Source organism: Taudactylus pleione, unplaced genomic scaffold (assembly GCF_031769625.1).
Source record: "Taudactylus pleione unplaced genomic scaffold, aTauple2 ptg000556l, whole genome shotgun sequence".
Lineage (NCBI taxonomy): Eukaryota > Metazoa > Chordata > Amphibia > Anura > Myobatrachidae > Taudactylus > Taudactylus pleione.
Window position 1 is genome coordinate 377,128 of NW_028284958.1, and position 22,731 is coordinate 399,858.

The 22,731-nt window shown below is 43.1% G+C and overlaps 1 protein-coding gene across 2 annotated transcripts in view; it reads left to right on the top strand.

Moving 5' to 3' along the window:
- The first annotated feature begins 4,824 nt into the window (after positions 1 to 4,824).
- The window catches only part of MFGE8 (milk fat globule EGF and factor V/VIII domain containing), a 68,416-nt gene continuing 50,509 nt past the window's right edge, over positions 4,825 to 22,731 (top strand). For both annotated transcript variants that reach the window (XM_088452653.1, XM_088452654.1), the window contains exons 1-2: positions 4,825 to 5,123; positions 16,357 to 16,479. In XM_088452653.1, the coding sequence (XP_088308779.1) occupies positions 5,051 to 5,123; positions 16,357 to 16,479 (196 nt within the window). In that variant the 5' untranslated portion in view covers positions 4,825 to 5,050. The remainder of the gene's footprint in view (positions 5,124 to 16,356; positions 16,480 to 22,731) is intronic.

The following is a 22,731-nucleotide window of genomic DNA, read 5'->3' on the forward strand; positions in this document are numbered from 1 at the left end:
CCTAAGTTCGGGTGGGTTCGGATCTCTGAGATCTGAACCCGCTCATCTCTAATGCAAACCCCTTCTCAAGTGTTAGTCACACTTGTGTTCTTACGTGCGCAGTAAAGGATTCTGTGACTTTGCACTAGCAAAACATCGCTCAACTGCGTATACATTGGCACTGTGTTCATCTATGAATCAGACCCACTGTGAGTGCCAACCTCCTGACCTCATACCCATCAAAACATGAGCAAGCACAATACATCTAGGAAATAAATGCCAATCAATATTTATTGATTACGGGGTCAACAAGAATAAATATTTTTCTTATGGTATAAAATTACTTTATGAATATATTCGGGGTGGACAAAAATTTGTGTTAAAGTACGGACTCAATAATAATTTATTGTTGAAGAAGCAACACTTTATTTGATGGAGCTATAAAGGTGCCCGCAGTATGAGCTAATATAAATATCAGGCTGCATGATCAGATGTCAGTGGTATGTATCAGACACAGAGGGACTAATTTTGAGTCGCACGCAGAAGCACACACAGTAGTGTCTATTGGTCGCCCGTTTGCGACTTTATGAAAATGCTGCTAGAAACTCTTCCCTCTTGTACATCCATGGAGCCGAATGTGTAAAAACGGAGATGCCACCTTTTAGCGTCTGTGCACACTGTAATATCAGTTGGTGCATCCTTGTACGCCACCATCGGTCGCACCATCGAAACTTGAACTAGACCTATGGCAGGTGCAGTGCCTCCATCTGATCATGGCCTTCTATGCTTGCGGTTGTGCATCTGGGAATGCAGCCGCTTGCATTGACACGCCCGCAACACTCCCATAATCCTCCCATGTTTGCGTGCATTTCTAGCCACCTCCCAATCAGTTTCCGACCGTGACCCCCCCACCCATCTCCCAGCAGGTGCTGCTACATTAAAAAAAGGATCAGCAGCTGCTCTGATTCAGGCAGGGCCAACATCAGAAATGGCGTTTTTGGGGCATCCCCATTCCTGGGTCCCCGGCAGGTACAGGCCAGTTGCTTGAGAGTCTTTCTTACCTATATGTAGTTTCTCTGCATGGTGATTTCAGTCGGTATTCACTATTCACATAAGAGATTACATGGTCCAGAAGACGCCTGTTTCCGTAGTGATATAACCAAAGTCAGCATCAGATAGCTAAGGTTCAACCAGATCATACATAGTAACAGAAGTTTTGGTGCAGGGCAAAATGTGAACTTTCCTGATCAAACAATTTTATATTATTAAACTGTATTTCCTAATTTCAGTAATGTCTCTTTAGAATTGGTTCCTTAGTGAAGATTACTGTCCCTGACCCTTTTCCTTCTAATCCTACCAGTTGTGGATAATCTCCAGTCTCATCCACCTTGTGTCTCTCCAACCTCATCTCTCCAGGCTCAATCTCCCGTTTCTCTGCAGCTCCAGCCCCTCGTGTCTCTCCAGCCCCCCTGTGCCTCTCCAGCACTCCAATGTCTCTCAAGCTCCAACCCCGTGTCTTTCCAGCCTCATTCCTGTATCCGCAACTCCAGCCCCCTTGTGTCTCCCCAGATCCAGCCCACTTGTGCCTATCCAGCTTCAGCCCTCTTGTGACTCTCTAGCCCCTTGTGTCTCTCTAGCCAATTTCTGTCTCTCCAGCCCCAGTCCCCATATGCTCCAGCTCCAGCCCAAGTCACTTAGCTTTTTGTGCTGCTTTTCTGGTTGCTGCTTTTTGCGCCACAGCTCCTCTGCTTTCAAGTACAAAGGTGTGGCGTGGTATCACTTGCGCTGCATCGCAATAAACAAAATATTTATTGCATTGGTGACAACTGTATATGCCTGCACCCAGCAGAACACTGCAGCAGTGCAGGCAGCATGTAAAGGTGGATTTATCTGTGGGGGGCTATGGGGTGGGGGGGCTGCCGTGCCACCCCCAGCAGGTGGCGCCCCTAAGCATGTGCCTAGTAAGAATTCTGACACTGCTTCATCCACACTATACAGAACTAACCCATGCCTTGGCTACATATTTAAGAAAGAGCAATGTTTTACCGGGAGTCTTTATGTCCTTATGTGTTCCCGCACTTATGAACATGTATCAGTCATTGGTAAGATCCCGTTCTGGGTGTCAGCAAAGGAGCTCACCTTCCGGGGGAATGATGGCTGTTGGCTGTATAGTTCAGCTTCCTGGGGAGCTTTGTTGTAAGCAGAGATCTATGGCAAGACCTCGTAGTCGGCGCCTACGATTGTAATCAGTTACACTGGTTGCAGTGTGGTGCTTGAATGCCTCAAAGCCGGTCAACCGGATACTTGGTTAAAATGGTCACAGTGTGGCAAAGGATTTGATATGCCAGGCAAAGAGCAATCTCCCATGGTCTGCAGGCACTTGTAAAAGAGCATATGCTACTGCTCAACGCGTTTCTGTACAGATTGTATTTTTCAACAGGAGCCCGACTTTCTGTCTCTCCAGCTTTACGGAGAAGGAAGCGTAAAATAAATTTTGTGGAAAAAACCCCCAGATGTACACCCAACTCTGTATATGAATATGTTGTAGATAGAATATGGCACCAATATTCTGCAGATAACTCGGGACGTTGGCAAACTCGTAATCTGATTATTACTACAACAGGTTATGGGGTCTATTTAAAAATCAAAGTGAAAAGCGGTACAAGAATATTATTTTTAAGTGCCGGGACAGCCCTTGCAGGAAAGGAGAGTAATTTTCACACATCTTTTACGAAAGATGCTTGTATCCTCTGCACATGTGCCAATCAGCATTGGTGACGTCAGACAGACGCACGTCTGCACATCCGGCCAGGGGGAGCAGAGAAGAGTGAGCAGAAAGGGAGTACCTCCTTCCTGCTTTTCTCCGTTTCTGCAGGTAAAAAGACACATCAAATATTTCTCAAAAAAGATGAGAGAAGCTATGAGCCTCTCTCATCTATGGGCCTGATTCAGAGAGGTACGCAAACCCCGATACTTTACGTACAATTCCCATGTTTGTCGATCTGCGCATGCGCAGATCTCTATGACAACAGTCGCAGCATCCCCTAACTGCAGCATAGTTTCACATGCTGCGTCCATCTCTGAGATAAGGCCCTGAGTACCATTCCTGCACCTTATTATATACAATAGGGGCTGCTGGAATGTGATAGGAGAAATTAAAAGGTTATGTAACTAAATGCACAGACAACAAAAGTATGTCTTTCTCCAGCTAAAATGCTGGAGAAACGCCATATTTTTGTTTATTAAATAGACCCATCAGTGTTTCATAATCAAGAATATTTTGTTTTAGTTTATCAAGCAATCTCTTTATTGCCTAGTCCACAAAAAGAAAACACAGATTCCTAAACAACATACAAGTACTACATACAAAAGCTCTAATGAGACTTGTCGTTCCGCAACTGGCAATAATGCAAGCCAGACTAAAGCTGTGCGATATCGTCTGTGGCAGGACCACGCGAGGGTGTCAGCCACAACGAACGACAGTGGGGGGTGTGGGGTCATGCTGCATTCGGCAGCATAGTAAGAGGGGTGCGGTGCCTGCAGCCGTGCAGGTGTACTTCCGTATCTTACCTTGGGTTGCACCCTCTCACCTTCAGGCTGTATGATGAACAGACGGTCCTGGTACACCGGACTAGACACGATGACCTAGGAGGAAGGAGATGATGTGAGAAACGTGCTTCATCAATGTCGACCGACACGGCCTACCGGAATGAGGACCACACAAAACAGGAATTTGGGTTTTAAGTGAAGATCATCACTGGCACTTTTGGCCTCAGAGCCCAGGATTCACCTATAGGTACTCGCGCACCAGGTGAAGACTCGACCTTGCACCGGAGTGCAAGGCCCACTGTCTGCCCAGAAGGAAATAAAGACAGAAAAGACAACAGACCAATACAGAGGTTCTCACCAGTGGCACCGTTTTAACTTCGTCCTGCTCGATCCCTCACAAGTCCCTGTAGGGAGACAACAATAACGCCGTGCAGGGCCCTTTCCTGCTCTAACAGTGTGTGGGTGGGGCGGTCCAACAGCCAATCGGAGGCGGCCCTGGTGAGCAAATTGCAGCAGCCTGCTATTGGCTGCTGGACCATGAGCCGTGATTGGCTCACGGCCAGGGCCAAACACCCGCCGCTGCATCAAGGCTTCCGGGCGGCGGGCTACAGTAAGCTTGCACCCGGAGCCAAGCCTCACCCAGCGCCGGTCGCCGATGTGTCTTGCTGGGGACGCATCACCTGCAGCTGTGCCGATGCTGGGATCAGACACTAGCGCGGCTTTCAACAGCATTGTGTCGTTAACGATATCCCCAGATTGAGCTGCATCGTTGGTCATTCAGTGCATACACACTGGACGATATGAACGATAACATTATTGTTCATAAAAATCGTCTAGTGTGTAACCAACATAAGGGGTCTATTTACTAAGCCTTGGATGGAAATAAAGTGGACGGAGATAAAGTACCAACCAAGCAGCTCCTGTCATTTTTTATACACAGCCTGTGACATGGCAGTTAGGAGCTGATTGGCTGGTAATTTATCTCCGTTCACTTTATCTCCATGCAACGCTTAGTAAATCGACCCCTAATTTCTAATAATTAAGCAAAACTAAACAGAACCAAAGCATTTAATGAATAGTACAATACACCCAGGGAGAGAAGCCTACGTCTGCAGTGGATAAGCCTGTTTAGTTGTTCTCTCATGGCTGGAAGTTTTACAGCTCGGTAAATTGTTTTGCAAACGTGAGAGAGACAGACAGTAGCGGTACAGCGTGTTCTTCTGTTGCCCGGCACAGTCAGCTGTCTGCAGACACAACAACACTCCCCGCCCGGCCTGATCCCTCCCCACTCCCTCTGTATCCAGAGCTGAGTTGTCTCTGCCTCGCAGGCCGCTGTGATTGGTGGGGCCAAGGGATCACGTCACTGTAATCCGCAATCTGAGGTTTAAGGAACAGTCTTCAGCGTGAGATCTCCCCGGAACAGCCAAAATCCTGCCCGCTCCTTCCAAGCCACTCACCAGGGGATCCTGACACTACCAGCTCAGTGCAAGGTAAAAGGCCGGTGCGATCCCAGGTGAGCACCATGCAGGGGCCCAGCGCCTTGCAGTCACTCACTGTCACTTTGCTGACTTTCTGGCTCCTTCTCATTGTGGAAGGTAAGTGGTGGAGATCTAACTTTATTTTTGGGAAGAGGGCTACAGTACTTTACAGACCAGTTGTCACCACTTGGCAGGACTCCAGAGTAGTTACTTCACTGCTGGAGTATGTCTATAGATCTATAACAATTATAGCCCAATTTTCAATGGTTCAAAATACTGATTAGACGAGGCATCCTTCTGGAATTATAAATGTGCCATAGGGGGGGAGATGTATCAAACCTTGCAGGGATATAATGTACCAACCAATCAGCTTCTAACTGCTATTTTACAGGCTGTGTTTGGGGAAAAAAAAATGACAGACTCTGATTGGTACTTGATCTCTCTCCAAGGTTTGATACATCTTCCCCTTACTACAATATGTTATCACTTCTGGAAGACTGTAAGCTCTTCTGATCAGGTTACTCTATATCACACTTTTCAGAATCAGTGTTTATTAATTATTTAACTCCTTGGTACATCGGTGGGGTCTATGTTGCTGTTAAATATGCCATATGTGACAGGAAAGGTAACAAGGTTCATAAAATTACTTTAGAGCGCAAGAGATGGAAGTTCAAGCAGCTACGCGATCCAGTGCACGATCGGATCTGAACGATATATCGTGCGGATGGCATAGTGTGTACATGCCCGATTGGCTGTCCTGCTGGTCATTCATTGCGTTGTCCCATCTGCTGTGCAGCACAGCAGATGCGACGATGCTTTAAATGATGCCATGCTGCTGATTGCAGCATGGAACTACACATTGCGCCGTCGTCCACTGCATCATACGGTGTGTTCGGATGGCACAATGCATTGTGCCGTCGCTGGGTACACACATCATGTAGTGTGTACCCAGCATTCCATACAGTGATTACAGATTGTTTTTTCCAAATGCAAGGAATACATATTGCTCTGTCTGTATATAAAGAATAAAAAAACCTGCCCACTTGCAGCTTGAGTTTTACTTGTAGTGAAAGTGTTCCACAGTATAATGAATGCCACAATCCGTTAAGTGACAACTGGATTTAGATGAAGCAAACAGTATTGCATAATGTTACAGTGTGTGGACAATATGTTTTTATCTAATTGTCATCATTTATATTTCATTGTTCTTCTGAACAATTGTTAATACTCAATAAAATAATTGACATTATTATTTTAATAACAATAAGACATAACACTTGGCTGGTGGAGTTTTAAAAAAAAAAAATAAAAAAAAATATATATATATATATTTCTTTATCACTGGTAGAAGAGGGAGTTTTCACCAGTGGGAGTGGGAGGTTTCAGCTAAAGCTTATTTTCTAGCATCACCGACATCTACTGGGCGTTGTGTGTGTGAGAGAGAATGAGATCATGCTGGAAACCAACTGGCCTATAGGAGCAAAGAGATAGCAGAAACCTGATATTCTGCTTAGTAATACACTGATATATGATGGATCTGTGTTTTCTAATTCTAAGCACTCAGGAACCAATAGCAACATGCTGGGAGAGTGCATAGATATCATTCAGGCAAAATGCCAATGTTTCTCCTCTTATGTTTCCAAGTCACCTATTGTTTCTCAATTATTATACATATTATCTATAATATCTTTCATAAAGAAGCTGTAGATTTTAATAGCACAGATAAACATGTCTAGACTGCAAGTGTTTTCATTGGTATTACAGGTTTGCAATTCACTTAAGAGATCTATTTACGGAACATTTATCCCTAATATACGTGTGTGTCACAGTTCATTTTGTTTTCTACAATTCCAGTCTGATGATCCCATTAAATAATAGGAATTAACGGGGAATAGGAATTAATTACAATAGATTGTACTACAGTACAGTCTATTATGTCTGTGTGCACTTATCTGCTGTTCACACTAACTAATCTAATTGTATGTCTAATCTGGTCAAATGGCTGAACCTTATATACAAAAAAAGAACAGTGAGTGTGTGTAAGGGGGGCCCCTTACACACACTCACTGTTCTTTTTTTGTATATAAGGTTCAGCCATTTGACCAGATTAGACATACAATTAGATTAGTTAGTGTGAACAGCAGATAAGTGCACACAGACATAATAGACTGTACTGTAGTCAGTAACTATTGCATTTTATGTGTTAAGAGCAGTAAAGTCTGATAAGTGTTTAATCACTCTGAGAGCATAAAAGCCAACAGAAGAGGCAATTTGGGATCCTTTGGGAGAATTTACAAATATACATGTGAAAGGTTTAAAATATAAGGTGTTAATAATAAAGTTATAAGGGAAACACTATTAGGACCACACTTGAGTCTGTAATGCTATTGAAGAAATCAACAGGGAGTCTTCCACCAGGCCTTCCTAAATGACAGATCAATGGCTCGCAGTGAATTGTTCAGCAAATATAAATACAGCATCCGTGCGTAGTCTGTCTGGGTTGTGTGCGGGACGCCGATGCTCAGAATCCCAACAGCGGCATTTCGACTAGGTTACAAACTTGACGCCTACCAGTAAGTAGGCTAACACTCCCTCTCTGCAGCCTAAACCTAACCCCCCCCCCCCTCCGCAGCCTAAACCTAGCCCTCGCCCTAGTGCAGGGATGGGGAACCATTTTTTCTGCCCAGGGCCATTTTAATATATATAACATTATTTGCGGGTCTGGTGCAGGCCACGCCCCCTTAATGTGACATTACACGGGGAGGGGCCACAAATGCCTGTGATTACAGCAATGCTGTAAGAGCAGCGGTGTGACTGTCTGAAGCGACATAAGGACACTCCAGGCGGCACTGCTGCATAGATTCTGGCTGCAGGGTACCATTCTAGGCACCATGTAAGCCAGTTGAGGCTAACAGAAAAAAGCTCAGAGGGCCAGACCAAATGATTCTGTGGGCCTTGTACGGCCCCCGGGGCTGAGGTTCCCCATCCCTGCCCTAGTGCCTAACCCCTAACCCTTCCTTTAACCCCAATACTTACCGCCAGGATGTCAGCGGTCGGAATGCTTGTGCCCGGATTCCGGCGCTGGCATTCTGAGCGCTGGCATCCTGACAACTGGAATCTTAACTACAGAAACAATATATAATTGGTACAGTGCGCTACTACGTAGCAGCTGGTTAGGGGATTGTCAATCCCTAATAATAGAAACGATAATAATATAGTATAGCCAGCGCTAGTCAAATAATATAAAGAAAATATAGCTATTTATATACAAACAAATGTGTCAGAAAATTATTGTTTTATTAAACCTTTAAAAAGACATTAGTATAAAAGCTTTTAGAAGTAAAAAATTCAATCGAATCCATACATCCTGTGGGTAATTAATGTCTCTCCTATATATAGATGGCAGGGCCGTAGCTAGGGTAGTGCGGCCGGTGCCATCGCACAGGGCACCACAGGTCAGGGGGCGCTGTTTGGGCCTGTCAAATTTCTGTTTATTATAATTCTTGCTTGTAGCTTCCTCTTATTTCATCCCCAGCATCTCCTGGCCACTCCTATCCCTTCCCTGGCCCTTCCCCATGAAGCCATGGCCCTTTATTGGGTGCATTATGTCCCTTTGAAAAATGAGGGGGCGCCAATGCTCTTTCTGGCACAGGGCACCAAAAAGTCTAGTTACGGCTCTGATAGATGGTATTAGGACTGGCTCACAAACTGACTGAATATCTGAACCCAACGATAATTACCAATTGATGGATTGAAGTGATAACAGTCCTCTTAGCATGTCCTGTGCAAATTCCTGGGGCTGTATATATTAGTCCACTTGTGGTTGCTGGTCCAAAGTCCAAGATGGAAGCTTGTTTAATTGTCCAAAAAATGATGTTATCCAAAGGAGAGTTCAAAGTGTCCTGAAGTCCTTATCAACCTCACAGGTGTTGGTTGGTGCAGTCTGGTTGTCTGCTTAACGCGTTTCGCTGGATCAATAGCCTCCAGCTTCATCAGAAGCATACTACACTATGCTTCTGATGAAGCTGGAGGCTATTCCAGCAAAACGCGTTAAGCAGACAACCAGACTGCACCTACCAACACCTGTGAGGTTGATAAGGACTTCAGGACACTTTAAACTGTTTTACTGTTTTCCAGGTAAATCATTTTTACTGCCTACCTGGAAAGTCCTCAAAGTCCTGATTGAAGAAAAATCTTTCTGCACGTGTGCTCTCCCACTTTTATATATTTTATAGTGTGTGTGTGTGTGTGGTGCAGAAAATTGGGGATTTTCTTAGTCGGGACTTTCCTAGTAGGCAGTAAAATGTTTTACTTGGCAAATAAACAGTGTCTTTCAAGTGTTTTCTACAAAATCTCATAACCAGTAGTTTGTTCATAAACTGTGAAGTTATGATGCATTTCCTGTGTGAAGTCAAATGTTCATCTTTGATCAGTCAGCTTTGTGATGTTATTACCTTTTATCATCTTTTCTCAGTGGCTCATTATCTCATGTACTATCTTGTATTTATAGTAAACAAACCGAGCCCCAAACTCTGACTCGTTTCAGGTGCCGCTACTATAAAGCTAGGTACAAACTATACAATTATTGGATGATTGGTCTGATTTATGGCACTAGTTTGTGTAGGCATGAGCGTTTCGCCTATAAAAAGGTTCAGAAAACGTCCACAAACGCATTCCTTGCGTTCCTCCGATCGGTTGGCCAAGACAGAAAAGCTCTGGCTCAATCTCCCAATATCGAGCAGTGTCTGTGGCTTCTCGATAATCTGCATATATTTTCAGCGTTTTCCTGTGACTACGTCATCCTACTTCTCGGCGGACATATGCCAAATCAGTGTGGTGTGGCTGGAAATCGGTAACTTCTAATAAAAAAAAATTACATAATGTGTAGCATAGATAATAGGGCTTTCGATTTGCAGAAAAATTGCCCTGTTTGTTGGCCCGATCGGACAGTGTGTACCTAGCTTTACCATGAACGATTCTAACTTCACCTGTTTTAAATTATATTTTTCAGTGCAAGTGCTCTTCAGGTTTACTAAAGCAGCATTTCTTATTGGTTTAGTAATTATGGGGGCGATTTAATAAAGCTTGGAGAGAGATAAAACTGAAGGTAAATAGCACCAACCAATCAGCTTCTAACTGTCATTTTTCAAACACAGCCTGTAAAGTGACAGTTAGGAGCTGATTGGTTGGTGCTATTTACCTCCAATTGTATCTCTCCAAGCTTTATTAAATCTAATGAAAGTTGCTGATCTATAATAGCATAAATGCCACCTTTTCACCTCATAACTGTTAATTATATGTACATTACCTTACCACTAATGCTGGGTACACACTGGCAGATATATTGGCCGATCAACTGATTGGCCAATATATCGGGTGCCTGTCGGCAGTGTGTACCAGCGATATATCTGTGAACAACGTCGTTCACAGACATATCGTGTTGGCTGCACGGCCGTTGGCTGATATATATTGTGCAGTGTGTATGGGCCGTCTGGCGAATGCCTGTACACTTGCTGCAGAGGAAGTGGGGAGGGGGGCACGACACACCCCTTGGCCAGTGGGAACAGCAGCCAGAAGACAGATGAAGATTGACAGTGTGTATGAACAACCATCGTCTGCAGATATATCTGTGAAGTGTGTACCCACCTTAATTTAAGCCATGGACGACATGTTATTAGTCGAATATGTCATCATTTCATCACTGTCTACATGATGAATATTGACATGGTCAGCCTCGACATATCATACCCAACCCCAACTTTTCAGCTTTAAAGTTGCACATGTGAATGATTTTCCCATTTAACACTATGCAATGCTGTTGTGTCACTGAAAAGATGTCCCTAATTGTATTATTGTCTGACTAGATCAGGGGTTCTCAACTCCAGCACTCTGGTACCACCAACAGGTGTTTTGGATTTCTTTAATCATACACAGGGGCAGTGATTATCCCACCTTTTTCCACAGCCCGAAATCCTGAAAACATGAGCTTTGGGAAAATATGAGAGTTGAGTTTGAGAGCAACAAGACTAGACAAGATGCTAGTACTGAAGTGTTTTTAGAAGTGGTGTAAGCATCTGAACATGTATAGGAACTTCAGATATTTGTTATGTACTTTTGTTGCTTGCTCTGCATGAGCATCCTCAATTAGCTGGCTACAGTGTAATTGTCTGGAGCTGTCGGATCACTGTTTAGCAGAACAGGTGTCTTTACAGGGTAGTTATCTATATTAAAATTACTTTAAATTCATAATAACTGTTGATCTACAGTGATATGATGAATGTTGTTATAGTAAATAGCTTAGTAGTTTTGGAGTGTACAACACATTACAATAACTCAGTGGATGAGATAATTGCAGGTGCTATAAAAGGGCAGGCGGTACACACTGAAATTTGACACATTGCTTTCCGCACTGGGATTGGTTCACTTCTGACTATGGGGGAGATGTAGCAGACCTTGTAAAGAGTGGATAAGCGGAGACGTTGGCCTTGGCAACCACTTAGCTTCTACCTATCATTTTATTGAATGTACTTGATGAATGCTATCTCAAAGCTGATTGGTTGCTATGGGCAACTTCTCCATTTGTCCACTTCTCCACTCAATGTTTGATGCATTTCCTCTCAAGTGCCTTGAGTTTGTGTGGGCTGTCACTGTTAGGTGCTCATGGCTTCCACACAGTTCTAAAGGACTATTAGTAGACTGATTCATTTCTGTCTATAATGGCCCCTAGTTTGTATGCCGTTCTAGGGAAGTTACATTGTTAGCTCCATCAGGTCAAGAAATTAATAAAAGTTCTTGCTGCAAGCAGCAGTCACAGAGTAGCCAATTTTTCCTTTTCCAGCTCTGTGGGAGTGAGGGAGTAATTCTGCCAGGATAAGAACTGAGATACAAGCTTGTAGGGACGTCTATTCAAACAAAAATACTGACACTTTGTTAAATTAGAGACCACCTGACACTTTGGGAAATCTTAATGCATGGGAAACTTAGGAGTTCATTTATCAAGCAGTGAAAAACTTAGTGGTGGAGAAGTTGCTCATGGCAACCAATCAGATCCTACCTATTATTTTATAGACTGTACTTAATAAATGAAATGTTACTTCAAAGCTGATTGGTTGCCATGGGCAACTTCTCCACTGGTTCACTTCACTAAGTTTTTCACTGCTTAATAAATAAACCCCTTAATCTGAACCACAGCCAGTGGTGGCTCCAAAGGTGGGGCTGCAGCGCAGTTCAAAATTCAATAGAGGAGCCACACCAACTGCCATTTCACACACTGACAAACATAGATGGCTGGGACTTACTGACAGTTGTTGTGGCTCCCCTATTTGAATTTTAGACTGCGCTGCAGCCACACCCCTGGAGCTGCCATTGTCCACAGCTATCAGATTTTTGCTTTCATTTTTCTAAATCCTGCTAGTAAAATGACAGCTGATTGGTTGCTGGTGTTTCTCTTCAGGGGCCTTTGATAAATAAAGCTGCTGCACATCTAAAGGGAATCTGTACATGTCAGCGAGTAATGAATACACCTAAACCTCTAAACCTGCATGGTTTGAGGTCCCTGAGCTTTGGAGTTGGCAAACGCAAGTTTAAACCTCCCTTTTCAAGTGACTGGGTATTTGTTAATGTCCACCAACATTTCTCTTCGCTTTGATACTGGCAATGAGTTCTACTTGACACTGATTTGTAGAGCTGTACAAGGGATGGGAAAGTACATTTAGATGGCCTTCAGTTATGCGAAATATCCATGGAAAGTGTTTAATAGACAATTTACTGTAGGTGCCTGAGGGGTTTCTGTGTAATGGTTGCATGTGTCATGTAACCACATGAATGAGAAATTTCAGGCAGCTGACTCCATAAAATATTGTAATTGTAACCTGCCATCTGTCATGCCATGCTACAGCACCAGAGATGAGAACGCTTTGGGCTCAGACAATTAGAAGTGAGTTTGCGAAAGGGAGTTTGTTTCATGAAACATGCTTTTTTTGTGTGAATGCGCACATACGAGAAATGCAAGATCCAATTAGAAATGCCAGTTCACTGCAGTCGCGGAAATGCTGTGCAACGTTTGTATAAAATATGGCCTGGGAGAAGTGCATGAAAAAGTGGGGAAACCACCCTGGATTCCAAAAAAGTGACAACTGAGATAGCAGGGCCATATAGAAGGCTGTTAGTAGCCATAAGAAAAGACTAGGTGCAATAGAGGAACTTTGTTACTGGTGCTTATGTCATTTGTTTGCTAAATAAAACATGGCCTACTCAATTTACCAGTCTACATGAACATCTTAATCAAAATAGCCAACATCTCCAATGTATTTATAAATTGTACACCAAACCACAACCTGCGCCTAATATCCTGTCACTTTCCAGATCAGGACTGACCAGCTGTTGTGAAACTACAAGTCCCATCATACCCTCGCACAGAACAGCTAGTAAAGCATGCTGAGACTTGTAGACTTACAACAGCTTGAGAGCCACAGGTTGGCCAGGCCTGTTCTAGATGCTTTATGTCCTCTAACTCTTCATGTGACAACATCCATATACGGTGCTTGTGCAGTACCTTGTGATACATCTTAGCAAGCTTCTCTTTCCTTTTCGCTGCTTCCCTCTTTTATAACCTCTTACCGTAAAAATTATTTCCTCTGACTTCCTGCATGTTAGTAGTTTTTCTACTATAGGCCATTTACCTACAGGCATTCTTTCATTTTGTTGTATATGGATATTCCATTTTTTTTTTCTTCTATGTGAAATTGTTTTGACCCTAAGGCCCGTATTCAATTAGCCGCGAAAATTCGAACCGCGATGTTATCGCCGCCTTCGCCTGTTTTGAGGCAAAACTTATTCCTTGTGCGCTCCCGCTTATCTCCGTTTTCAATTCTATAAGACGCGAAAAGGCAGGCAAAATCGTTGGAAAGCGAAACTGGCAAAAAGTCCCTAAGATTTTGGGGAAATTAGTCTGTACCCCTGAAAAAGCTGCACTAACATTAGAAATCAGTATAGAAGTGTCCTAATAGCCCTAATGAAAGTGTTTTGTGTCAGAAATGGCTGTTATATGCTTATATGCATAAGTGGTGAAAAATTATAGAAAGCAATTTCTTTTGGAAAAAATAGGTACCGAGGTCAAATTTGGGGTAAATGAAAATGGGTGCTAGCATATTTTGGTGTCTCTAAAATGAAGATTTAAAAAAAAAAATCTTAAAGCTATACCTGCAGCAGCCTCGTGCAATCCCAAAAACACCTGTCCCATCCATATAGACCCCCAAAGTACCAGGCCCCCCACTTTTTACCCATTTTCTAACACTTTTTTAATTTTTTTTCGCCCAAAGAATATGTCATTTTTGGGGTCTTCTCAAATTTTTTTTTTTTTTAAAGATATTTTTTTTTTTTTAAAGATATTTTTTTTTTTGGACTGATTAGTCATTAGGGGAGGGTGTCCAAAGGGTTCTGGACCAAATCCCAACATTTGCACTGCAAAATATAGATTTTGCACTTCCAATTCGCCTGCCTATATATAGAGAGAACTTTTCGCCTGTTTTTTTTTTTTTTTTTTTCTGCATAGGTGAAAACTCCTGGAATTGAATACGGAGATGCTTTGAAAACAGGCGAAAAGTACAAATCCTTGAAAACGTTTCTCCAAACGCCACTTTTCTCGGCTAATTGAATACGACCCTAAAAAAAATTTCAGTGTGAAAATAATAATTTGCTTTCTAGTTACGTCATATTATGGTAACACTTTTTAGAACGCTACTTTTTGTGATTTTAATTTTTTGCTTTTTTTTTTTAATTTCAATTTAGTTATGGAAAGCCTACAACTACTATTAATAATGTTTGAGTTTGATGTTTGCTTTTCCAAAGTAATTTGTGGCCTCACTTCCATTAGCATTAGCCAATTATTGCTTAGGATTGTTTCCATTATACTTTCAATCACGTTTCTTTCCTTGCCATTTTGTGCACTCTACATACACCCCTATCCTTAAATCACACCAAATAGCCCCGTTTGGCGCACTACAGACCTTACGACATAGCCGCGCAATGTAACTTTATTTAAAAATTTACATCTTCATGTGCTATACTAAGACTATGTACATAGGGGGTGATTCAACACTGGATGGAATTGCAAAGCTGCACACAAGCAACTTTGTATTTCTGTCCTTGCTATTCTGTTAATGCAGCAGGAGGCATTATGGCCTCTTCCCTCCCCCCAACGGCGACGACACGCCTCCGTTTTGGAAAACATAGGCCGTTGCCGCCCCCAAATGGCAGCAGACTGTCAATCACTTAGCCTGCTGCTGTTCTGCGTCCAATCATGCAGGACCCATTCTGCACATGTGCAGAACGGGTCCTGTGCATGCGCAGATTCCTGACTATCTGTCGGGAATCTGCTGAATCACCCCCTTATTACACTATTAGTGACCTAGTACACCATTAGTGAACTGGTTCAAAATTCAGTGGGACCTCTGTCTTTTTCACCCAGATTACTTACTTTTTCCTGAATTTTGCATCTTAATTTACTAATAGTATACGAAGTAACTAAGCATGTACTAAGTACTGTGTTTAAGATTAGTATTTTGTGTCCCAAAGGAATTAATGTAAAGTAGCAGATTAAAAATAATTTAGTACACTATTAGTGAATTGGACGCAAAATTTGGGAAAAGGTACTCAAGCACGAAATTCTCTACTCGTGGCGGAGCGTCTAAGTCACGCCATGCCAGCAAAAAGGATAGATGTTTGAGGACACATCTGTATTTGTTATGTTTTAAACTTATGTTTTGCAGAAATAGTTTTGTATGTAAAGCTGGGTACACACTCCGGTGACTGGCATTTGTTCCGACGTTAGAACGAATGCCCTTAAGCGGGGGTTGCCCGTACACACTAAAACGAGTTAATGAGGGATGGAACGATCACTGTTCCTTACTTTATTGTCATACCACAGATCGCTAGCGAAGCCATCAGGTTTGCAGCACATCAAACCTAATGACGTGGCGTGGGAGCGCGCTTATTGGTCGTACACACTGAGATTGTCAATATGAAATGTTAAATCGGACCGACGTGGCTCCAGTGTGTACCAGGCTGAATAGGACATTTTTATCTCTGTTCTCTCATATTACAGTCCAGGAGAATCAAGGCCACCATTATCAGGCTGGGTAACAGTGTTTCGTTTGCAGTTCCTCTCCTGTACACTAAAGTAAGGTCATCTTAAAACAGAAATGCCTTGAACAAGAGTTTGCCGACTCCCTGTAGCCGGGATTTGAACATGTTATTACAATAGACTAAGTGGATCCCATTAGAATAGAATGATTTTGCTATTTGACATGTTACTCGACTGTGATTTGATAACTTTTGATTTTGTTTTCAGGTGAAAACTGCGATTCAAACATATGTTTCAACGGGGGATCCTGTTTTACCAGTGCAAATAAAGAACCCTTCTGTATCTGCCTTGATGGTTTTACTGGTGCATACTGCAACATAACCGAGAAAGGTAAACCAGCCAATGTATATCTATAATAATGCCATTCTTACTAGTTATTACCAGCTATAAAGACTAATAATACGGACTATGTAACCTTGACTTGCTGTAGATTCTGAAACTGGGGCATCTGATTGGGCAGAAGCTGTGGCAGTGCACTCCCTTAGCCTGGCTGTTGGTTGTCTGCTGAATCTTCTCATCACTACATGTCATCCGATACAGCACAACCAGGAGACTATTGCATCTGATGATTGGAATTTAAGTGGGGGAAACTTAGATTTAGAACTAAAATACTTTTCCAAAAGTGAATCTCCCTTTTATGGATGGTGCAACTGATTCCCACCTATATTTATTCAGTTAGCTTTGTGTCTGTGAGTCATTTTTGCACAACTAGCCCATAGTGAAGGTTTACTGGGCCTTTAAGGCTGCAGAATACCCTGTACACACATGTCTGCCTGTCCTCTTTGCTAGTTGCTGGGCTTTACAGAACAATCTTCAGTGTGAAACTGTTTTTCCATCTTCTGCTGGCTTTTTAATTTCATAACCGCAGGGGAGTTGTGCAGTAAACATGCCATAAGGCTGTAGCTCTGCACTTATTCAGTTCTAATACTGTACATGGCAGTATGTCACTCTTCCTTTTCCCAAGATCTTGGTGTTAAATTACTATTGGCCAGTAAATCGCAGAAGTAGGTTTAGTTTTATTTCCTCTTATCAAAAGCCCCACTAGAGGATAAGATACACGTCCCAGAGGGAGTCCAGCAAAGTCCGCTGTCATAGCATGCCTGACCTAGGGAAATCTAAATAACATGTTATTCAGCTGTTGAAATGTACTACTTAACTCATCAAATACTAGAAGAGGGCCCTCAGGAGCTGTGCCTTCTAATGTTTTTATTCTATTATAAAAAGCCCTGCATTCTGGCTCCAAGGTGTTCTGATAATGTGGGAAAACCAATGAGGAATCATTAATAAGCTGCTTCATGGCAAATTGCCAGGCTTTCTGTGTGTTATCCTATAGGCGGTAAGAGGGAAATTAAAGACGGGGCTAAGAGAAAAACCCCATAATTAAGCTGTAATTAAAGAGCTGCTAAAAAGTATGATTACAAATTTGGGAGTCATACCATTTTGTCAACTTCCAGCAAGGTACAGTAGGAAGGGCAAGCTGGGCTGTGTGACCCCACACAAATAAATGACAGAAAAGTAGTTAACTTATTTAGAATAAATCTGAAATCTTGAAAATATTTACTTTTTATACTATTAATGTAGCACTACCTGGAGTAGTAGTTGAGATCCCGGCTGTCGGGATTCTGACGCTCAGAATCCCGGTGCCTGCATCCTGACTGCCGGTATCCCTACGGTAAGTATTGGGGTTAGGGTTAGATTTAGGCACTAAGGGATAGGTTAGGGTTAGGCTGCAGGGGATGGGACATACTACTTAAAATAAAGTAGAATGGCATTTTGATTTGTGTTTAATATTGGAAATACAATTCATTTATTCCATACATGTTGCATGGTTTCAGGAAATAAATCCTACTTTCTCCATCAGCAGTAAGGGACAATTGACCATGGGTTAGGTCCCCTCTATAGGAGTTAGTCACTTAGCCTTGGAGAGAGATAAAGTGGAGAAAATGAAGTCCCATCCAATCAGCTCCTAACTGTCATTTTTCAAACACAGCCTGTGACATGGCAGTTAGCAGCTGATTGGCTGGGACTTATCTTTCTCCATTTTATTTCTCTGCAAGGCTTAGTGAATAGACCCATGCAGTGAAAAGCCTGGAGAAATGGCAAGTGGAGAAGCTGCCCATAGCAACCAGTCGGCTTTGAAGCAGCATTTATTAAGTACAGTCTGTAAAATAATAGGTAGGAGCTGATTGGTTGCTATGAGCAACCTCCACTTGATACATAAGTTCTTCCTTTTCTAAGGGGTCTATCTGTATCCCTGTAATCCTCCTTTAGTCTGTGCTCTTTTCCAGTTTTTCTTATTGAGCCTCTAGTTTGGGAAGTATTTCTGGCATTGCAGGTTGTATGACTGACACTCCCTTCTCCTAGTTCTTGTTCTACTTGCTAAATCCTTTGTCCTTGCTATGACCAATGGCATTATACATTTTGAGGTCTGGGCGTGATTTGTATTATTTGTTTTGCTTTAAAGTCTCCACCAGATATGAGGTGAAGGCTGTGCTATCTATTTACGTAGAATTAAAAGCCAAAGTGTCCGAGGGGAGAGAAGAGATACCAGATTCCGTTTTAGAAGTTGCTAATGTTTTCCCAACTTCCACATTGGTAGATTCTTTTGTTAGGAAAATACTGCTGGTACTCAATGTTAGGATTTCACTTTATGAGAAACACACTATATATTACCTCTTACAAGAAACACCTTAACCTATTTATTTTGTTCTAGACTCTATTTTCAGTAAGGGAATTAGCCTTGGAGATGGATAATGTGGAGTAGTTGCCCAAAGTAACCAATCTGCTTTTAACTTTCATTTTAAAGACTGTGCTAGTTAAATGACAGAAGCTGATTGGTGCTTTGGGCAGATTCTCCACTTTATCTCTCTCCAAGGCATAATACATCTCCCCCTTAGTGAGATGTGAGGTGTCGGCTACAACTTTTCACCATGTTTTAGTACACAGCTCTTAATGGTGCATACACACGGTCAGATTTTTCTTCAGATCTGAACGATAACTATTTAAAAAATTGTTCATATCTGAAGGAAAATCTGGCATATCTGAACGATTAACGATGCGCGTTCCCGATGGTCAGATAATGATGTCTGACATCTGATGTGTTTGCAGTCAGATTCGGACGATTCCATTCTCTTTAATGCAGTCGAAAATCGTTCATAGTTCAAATCGTTGGTCAAATCGTTCATCAAATCGTTCTGAACGATCTGATCATTCAAATCGTTCATCTGACAAATCTGACCGTGTGTATGCTCCATTAGTGTATTTGTACAGGTGTTGTGTTTGTCAAAATACACTAATACAAGGTGTGGCTATTAAATAATGAGACTGATGCTATAATTTGTTTAATTATATTGAGAGTTCTGCACCCACAGACTGCTGCATTCTTATTTTCCATTGGTCAAAGCTGTAGCTCATTATCTGGTTGCTGTCTTAAAAGCTCTGTCGTTTTCTTCTTTACCTCAGTAAAGCTGGGCATACACTGCCAGATAAAATGCCTGTCAGACCAACAGACATTATTTGTCAGCCTGACACCCTGCAGATATCACTGGCATGCACTGTGAGATATCTCAGTGTATTGGCCCCGTTATCTGCGCTCCTCCCCTGGGGAGGAGACATTTCCCCGTTCCTTCCCAGTGAGGGAACAGGGGAAATGTCTGTCAGTCAACCGCAGCTGGGCATGCACTGCCTGATGTGGCCGACATTTAACTTCAAAATATCGCATTGGACGAGCATGTTGAACGATCTGGTATACCTGACAAATCTATATTTTAGCATTGGTCGGCCACACACAAAGTACAATAATCGGGGCGATCTGCCGATATCGGGCGCATAGTCCCAATAATTGTATGGTGTATGCCAAGCATAACTGATGCAGATTGGGTTCCTTCGAGTACAGATTTGACTTTAGGGAAAATAAAGTAGTCACACGGTGCTAGGTCATGCGTGTACAGTGATCGCGCTGAGCCCAAAAAAATGTGGGTCCCTATGTGACTTTTTCTGGGTCTCATCTAAAGGAAGGTTTTCTGTAAATGTAACAATTTAGCAGCTACAGTCCATGAAGTATGTAGCAGATGAAATTGGCCCTGGTAGGAAAAAAACAAACACATTGGCCCCATAAGGGGAAAAAAAAACGCATTTGCCCCCACAGGAAAAAAAACAAACACTGGCCCCCACAGGAGAAAAGTTTGCCCCCACAGGAGAAAAGTTTGCCCCCACAGGAGAAAAAAAATGAAATACAATGATCATTGCCCTGCAGCCTGCCCTGGTGTGTCGCTGCATCACTGTAGCGGGAGGTAGCATGCAGCTACCTGACGTCATGTCGACGCATCTCCGTTTCTGGGTCATACCAGGATCGTGCTGCATGTGAGCCACCTGGAAAAGTCCAGCGCTGCCAGGCTACAAGGATGCAGCACAGTGGGTGCAGGCAGGGTTGCTTCAGTATTTGTGTGCCCTGTACAAATTAAACTTGTCCTCCCCAATCTGAGACACAGATGTGTGATATATATATATATATATATATATATATATATATATATATATATTTAGATAGATATCTAAGTGCTGGAACAGGCGTCACTCGCGGCGTCTATGATAATCAAACTTCACATACTCGTTGTTTGAATCAACGTTTCAGGACTCTTTATTGGTCCCTTCGCCAGGATTTTTTATTTTTTTTTGTACGCCTGTTCCAGCATTTTGTATTTTCCTCTCCAAACTGAGAGAGGTAATAAGGAAGGCACCGGGCGCAGTATTTTATCTTGTATTGAGGAGTGCCGGCAAGACTGTATAAAATATATATATATATATATATATATATATTACACTAGCTGTTGACAGACCTACCTGGTGGTGAGGATGAGGGGGGGGTCATAGAACTGCAGATACATATTTTATATACAACCAACGGGAGGGAGTTTGTTGGGGCAGCACTATATATTCACCGGGATCGGTATGAAATACCGCCGGCCCTCTGGCCGGCAGTTCGAATCCTGGGAGCAGCAGGCCGACAGAAGCAGAGTTCCCCGCAGCGGAAGCCCGTCAGCGCTGGAAATCCCGATCGTCCTAAAGGTAAGTAAAAACTAACCTAACCTCCTAACCCTCCTTAGGGGTGCCTAACACTAACCTCCCCCCCAAGTGCCTAAACCTGATCCCTCCCCCCCCTCTGAGTGCCTATACCCCCTTCCCCACTGCCTGAACCTAAGTCCCCCCTAACCCTAATCACAAATGTCACCCAGTGTTGCCGGGCCAGTAAGTATTGACAGCTGCTCGGAAGCCGTTGGGCATCTACCCCTCCCCTGATGCAGACATTAGCGGCACCCCCCCCCCCCCCCCAAACACTCCAGGCCCCTTACACCTGATGGGGGCCATGGATGCGGGTCCCGGCGGCCGCCGCACAGCACCTCATCCACTATGTGGAGGCACCCTTGTGCAGCCGATCTGTGTAAATAGGACATTAGGCTAAAACAGACTTGGTTCATAAGTTCAATAACATTTATGAGGTCATTTAATTGCTGCAAGTGTGCAGAGGAGTTTGTCTATTCATCCTGTCATATTACATGCCCCAAACACCAGTCACCCCCAATCCACCACCCGCTTACACTTACCGGAGGCTGCCTTCACTCTGGGTGCAGGGGCAGTCGTCATGGAGCCACATGTCACTGTAACGCCGCTACATGGCCCAGTTAGGCGCCAATGAGGTCTGACTCCACCCCCGCTTTTTATAGTATGCAGCCGGGTCAGGTCATCAAGGAGCCAGGCTTTGGCCGCAGCAAAGAGCGTCCCTGGGGGCCCACCTATTCAGAAAAAGTGAGTCCCCAGTCCTCAATACCACATTTGTATGGAGGATGTTCTAGCACTACAATCTGTTTCTCGGCCATAAACTGCTTCACAGAGAAAATTGTGTGGGCTGGTGCGTTGTCCTGATGGAGGATGAAACCATTTTTCCAGAAATCTGGACTCTTTCCCGCAAAGTAGCCAGAACATTTTTGTAGTAATGTTGATTCACTGTTGCACTTCCAAAATAACACCCTTGATATCAAAGAAAACAATTAACATGGCTTTGAATTTGGATTTGCTTTGACGTGCTTTCTTTATTCTTGGTGATAATGGTGTTTGCCAATGCATGGACTGGCGTTTTGTCTCAGGATCGTACTTGAAGAGCCATATTTCACCACCGGTAATAACTTTTAATATGCAAATTCGCTTGAATTTGTTCCAAAATGTCTGTACAAATTCTTTCTTTCTGCTTGGCAGTGAGAAGCAGGGCCGGCCCCAGGTCTACTAGCACCCTGTGCGAGAATTTTATATATTCTCGCGACTAAAGACCATGATTAAGGTGCGAGAACGGGCTTTCTCCGACATAACAGCGCACTGAATTGAATAGCTTCGGGAGCTCATTCCCGGCACTATTCAATTTGCGCTGAAATGAATCGTGCCCAAGATGTGTTTACTGTGAAAGTCAGCAACATTTCCGGTACAGTTGACCCTTCCTCAGGCTGTAGCAGCTTAGGAAAGGGCCAATTATGCCCGAAATGTTGCTGACTTGCACAATAAACACACCTTGGCCCTCATTCAGAGCCGTAC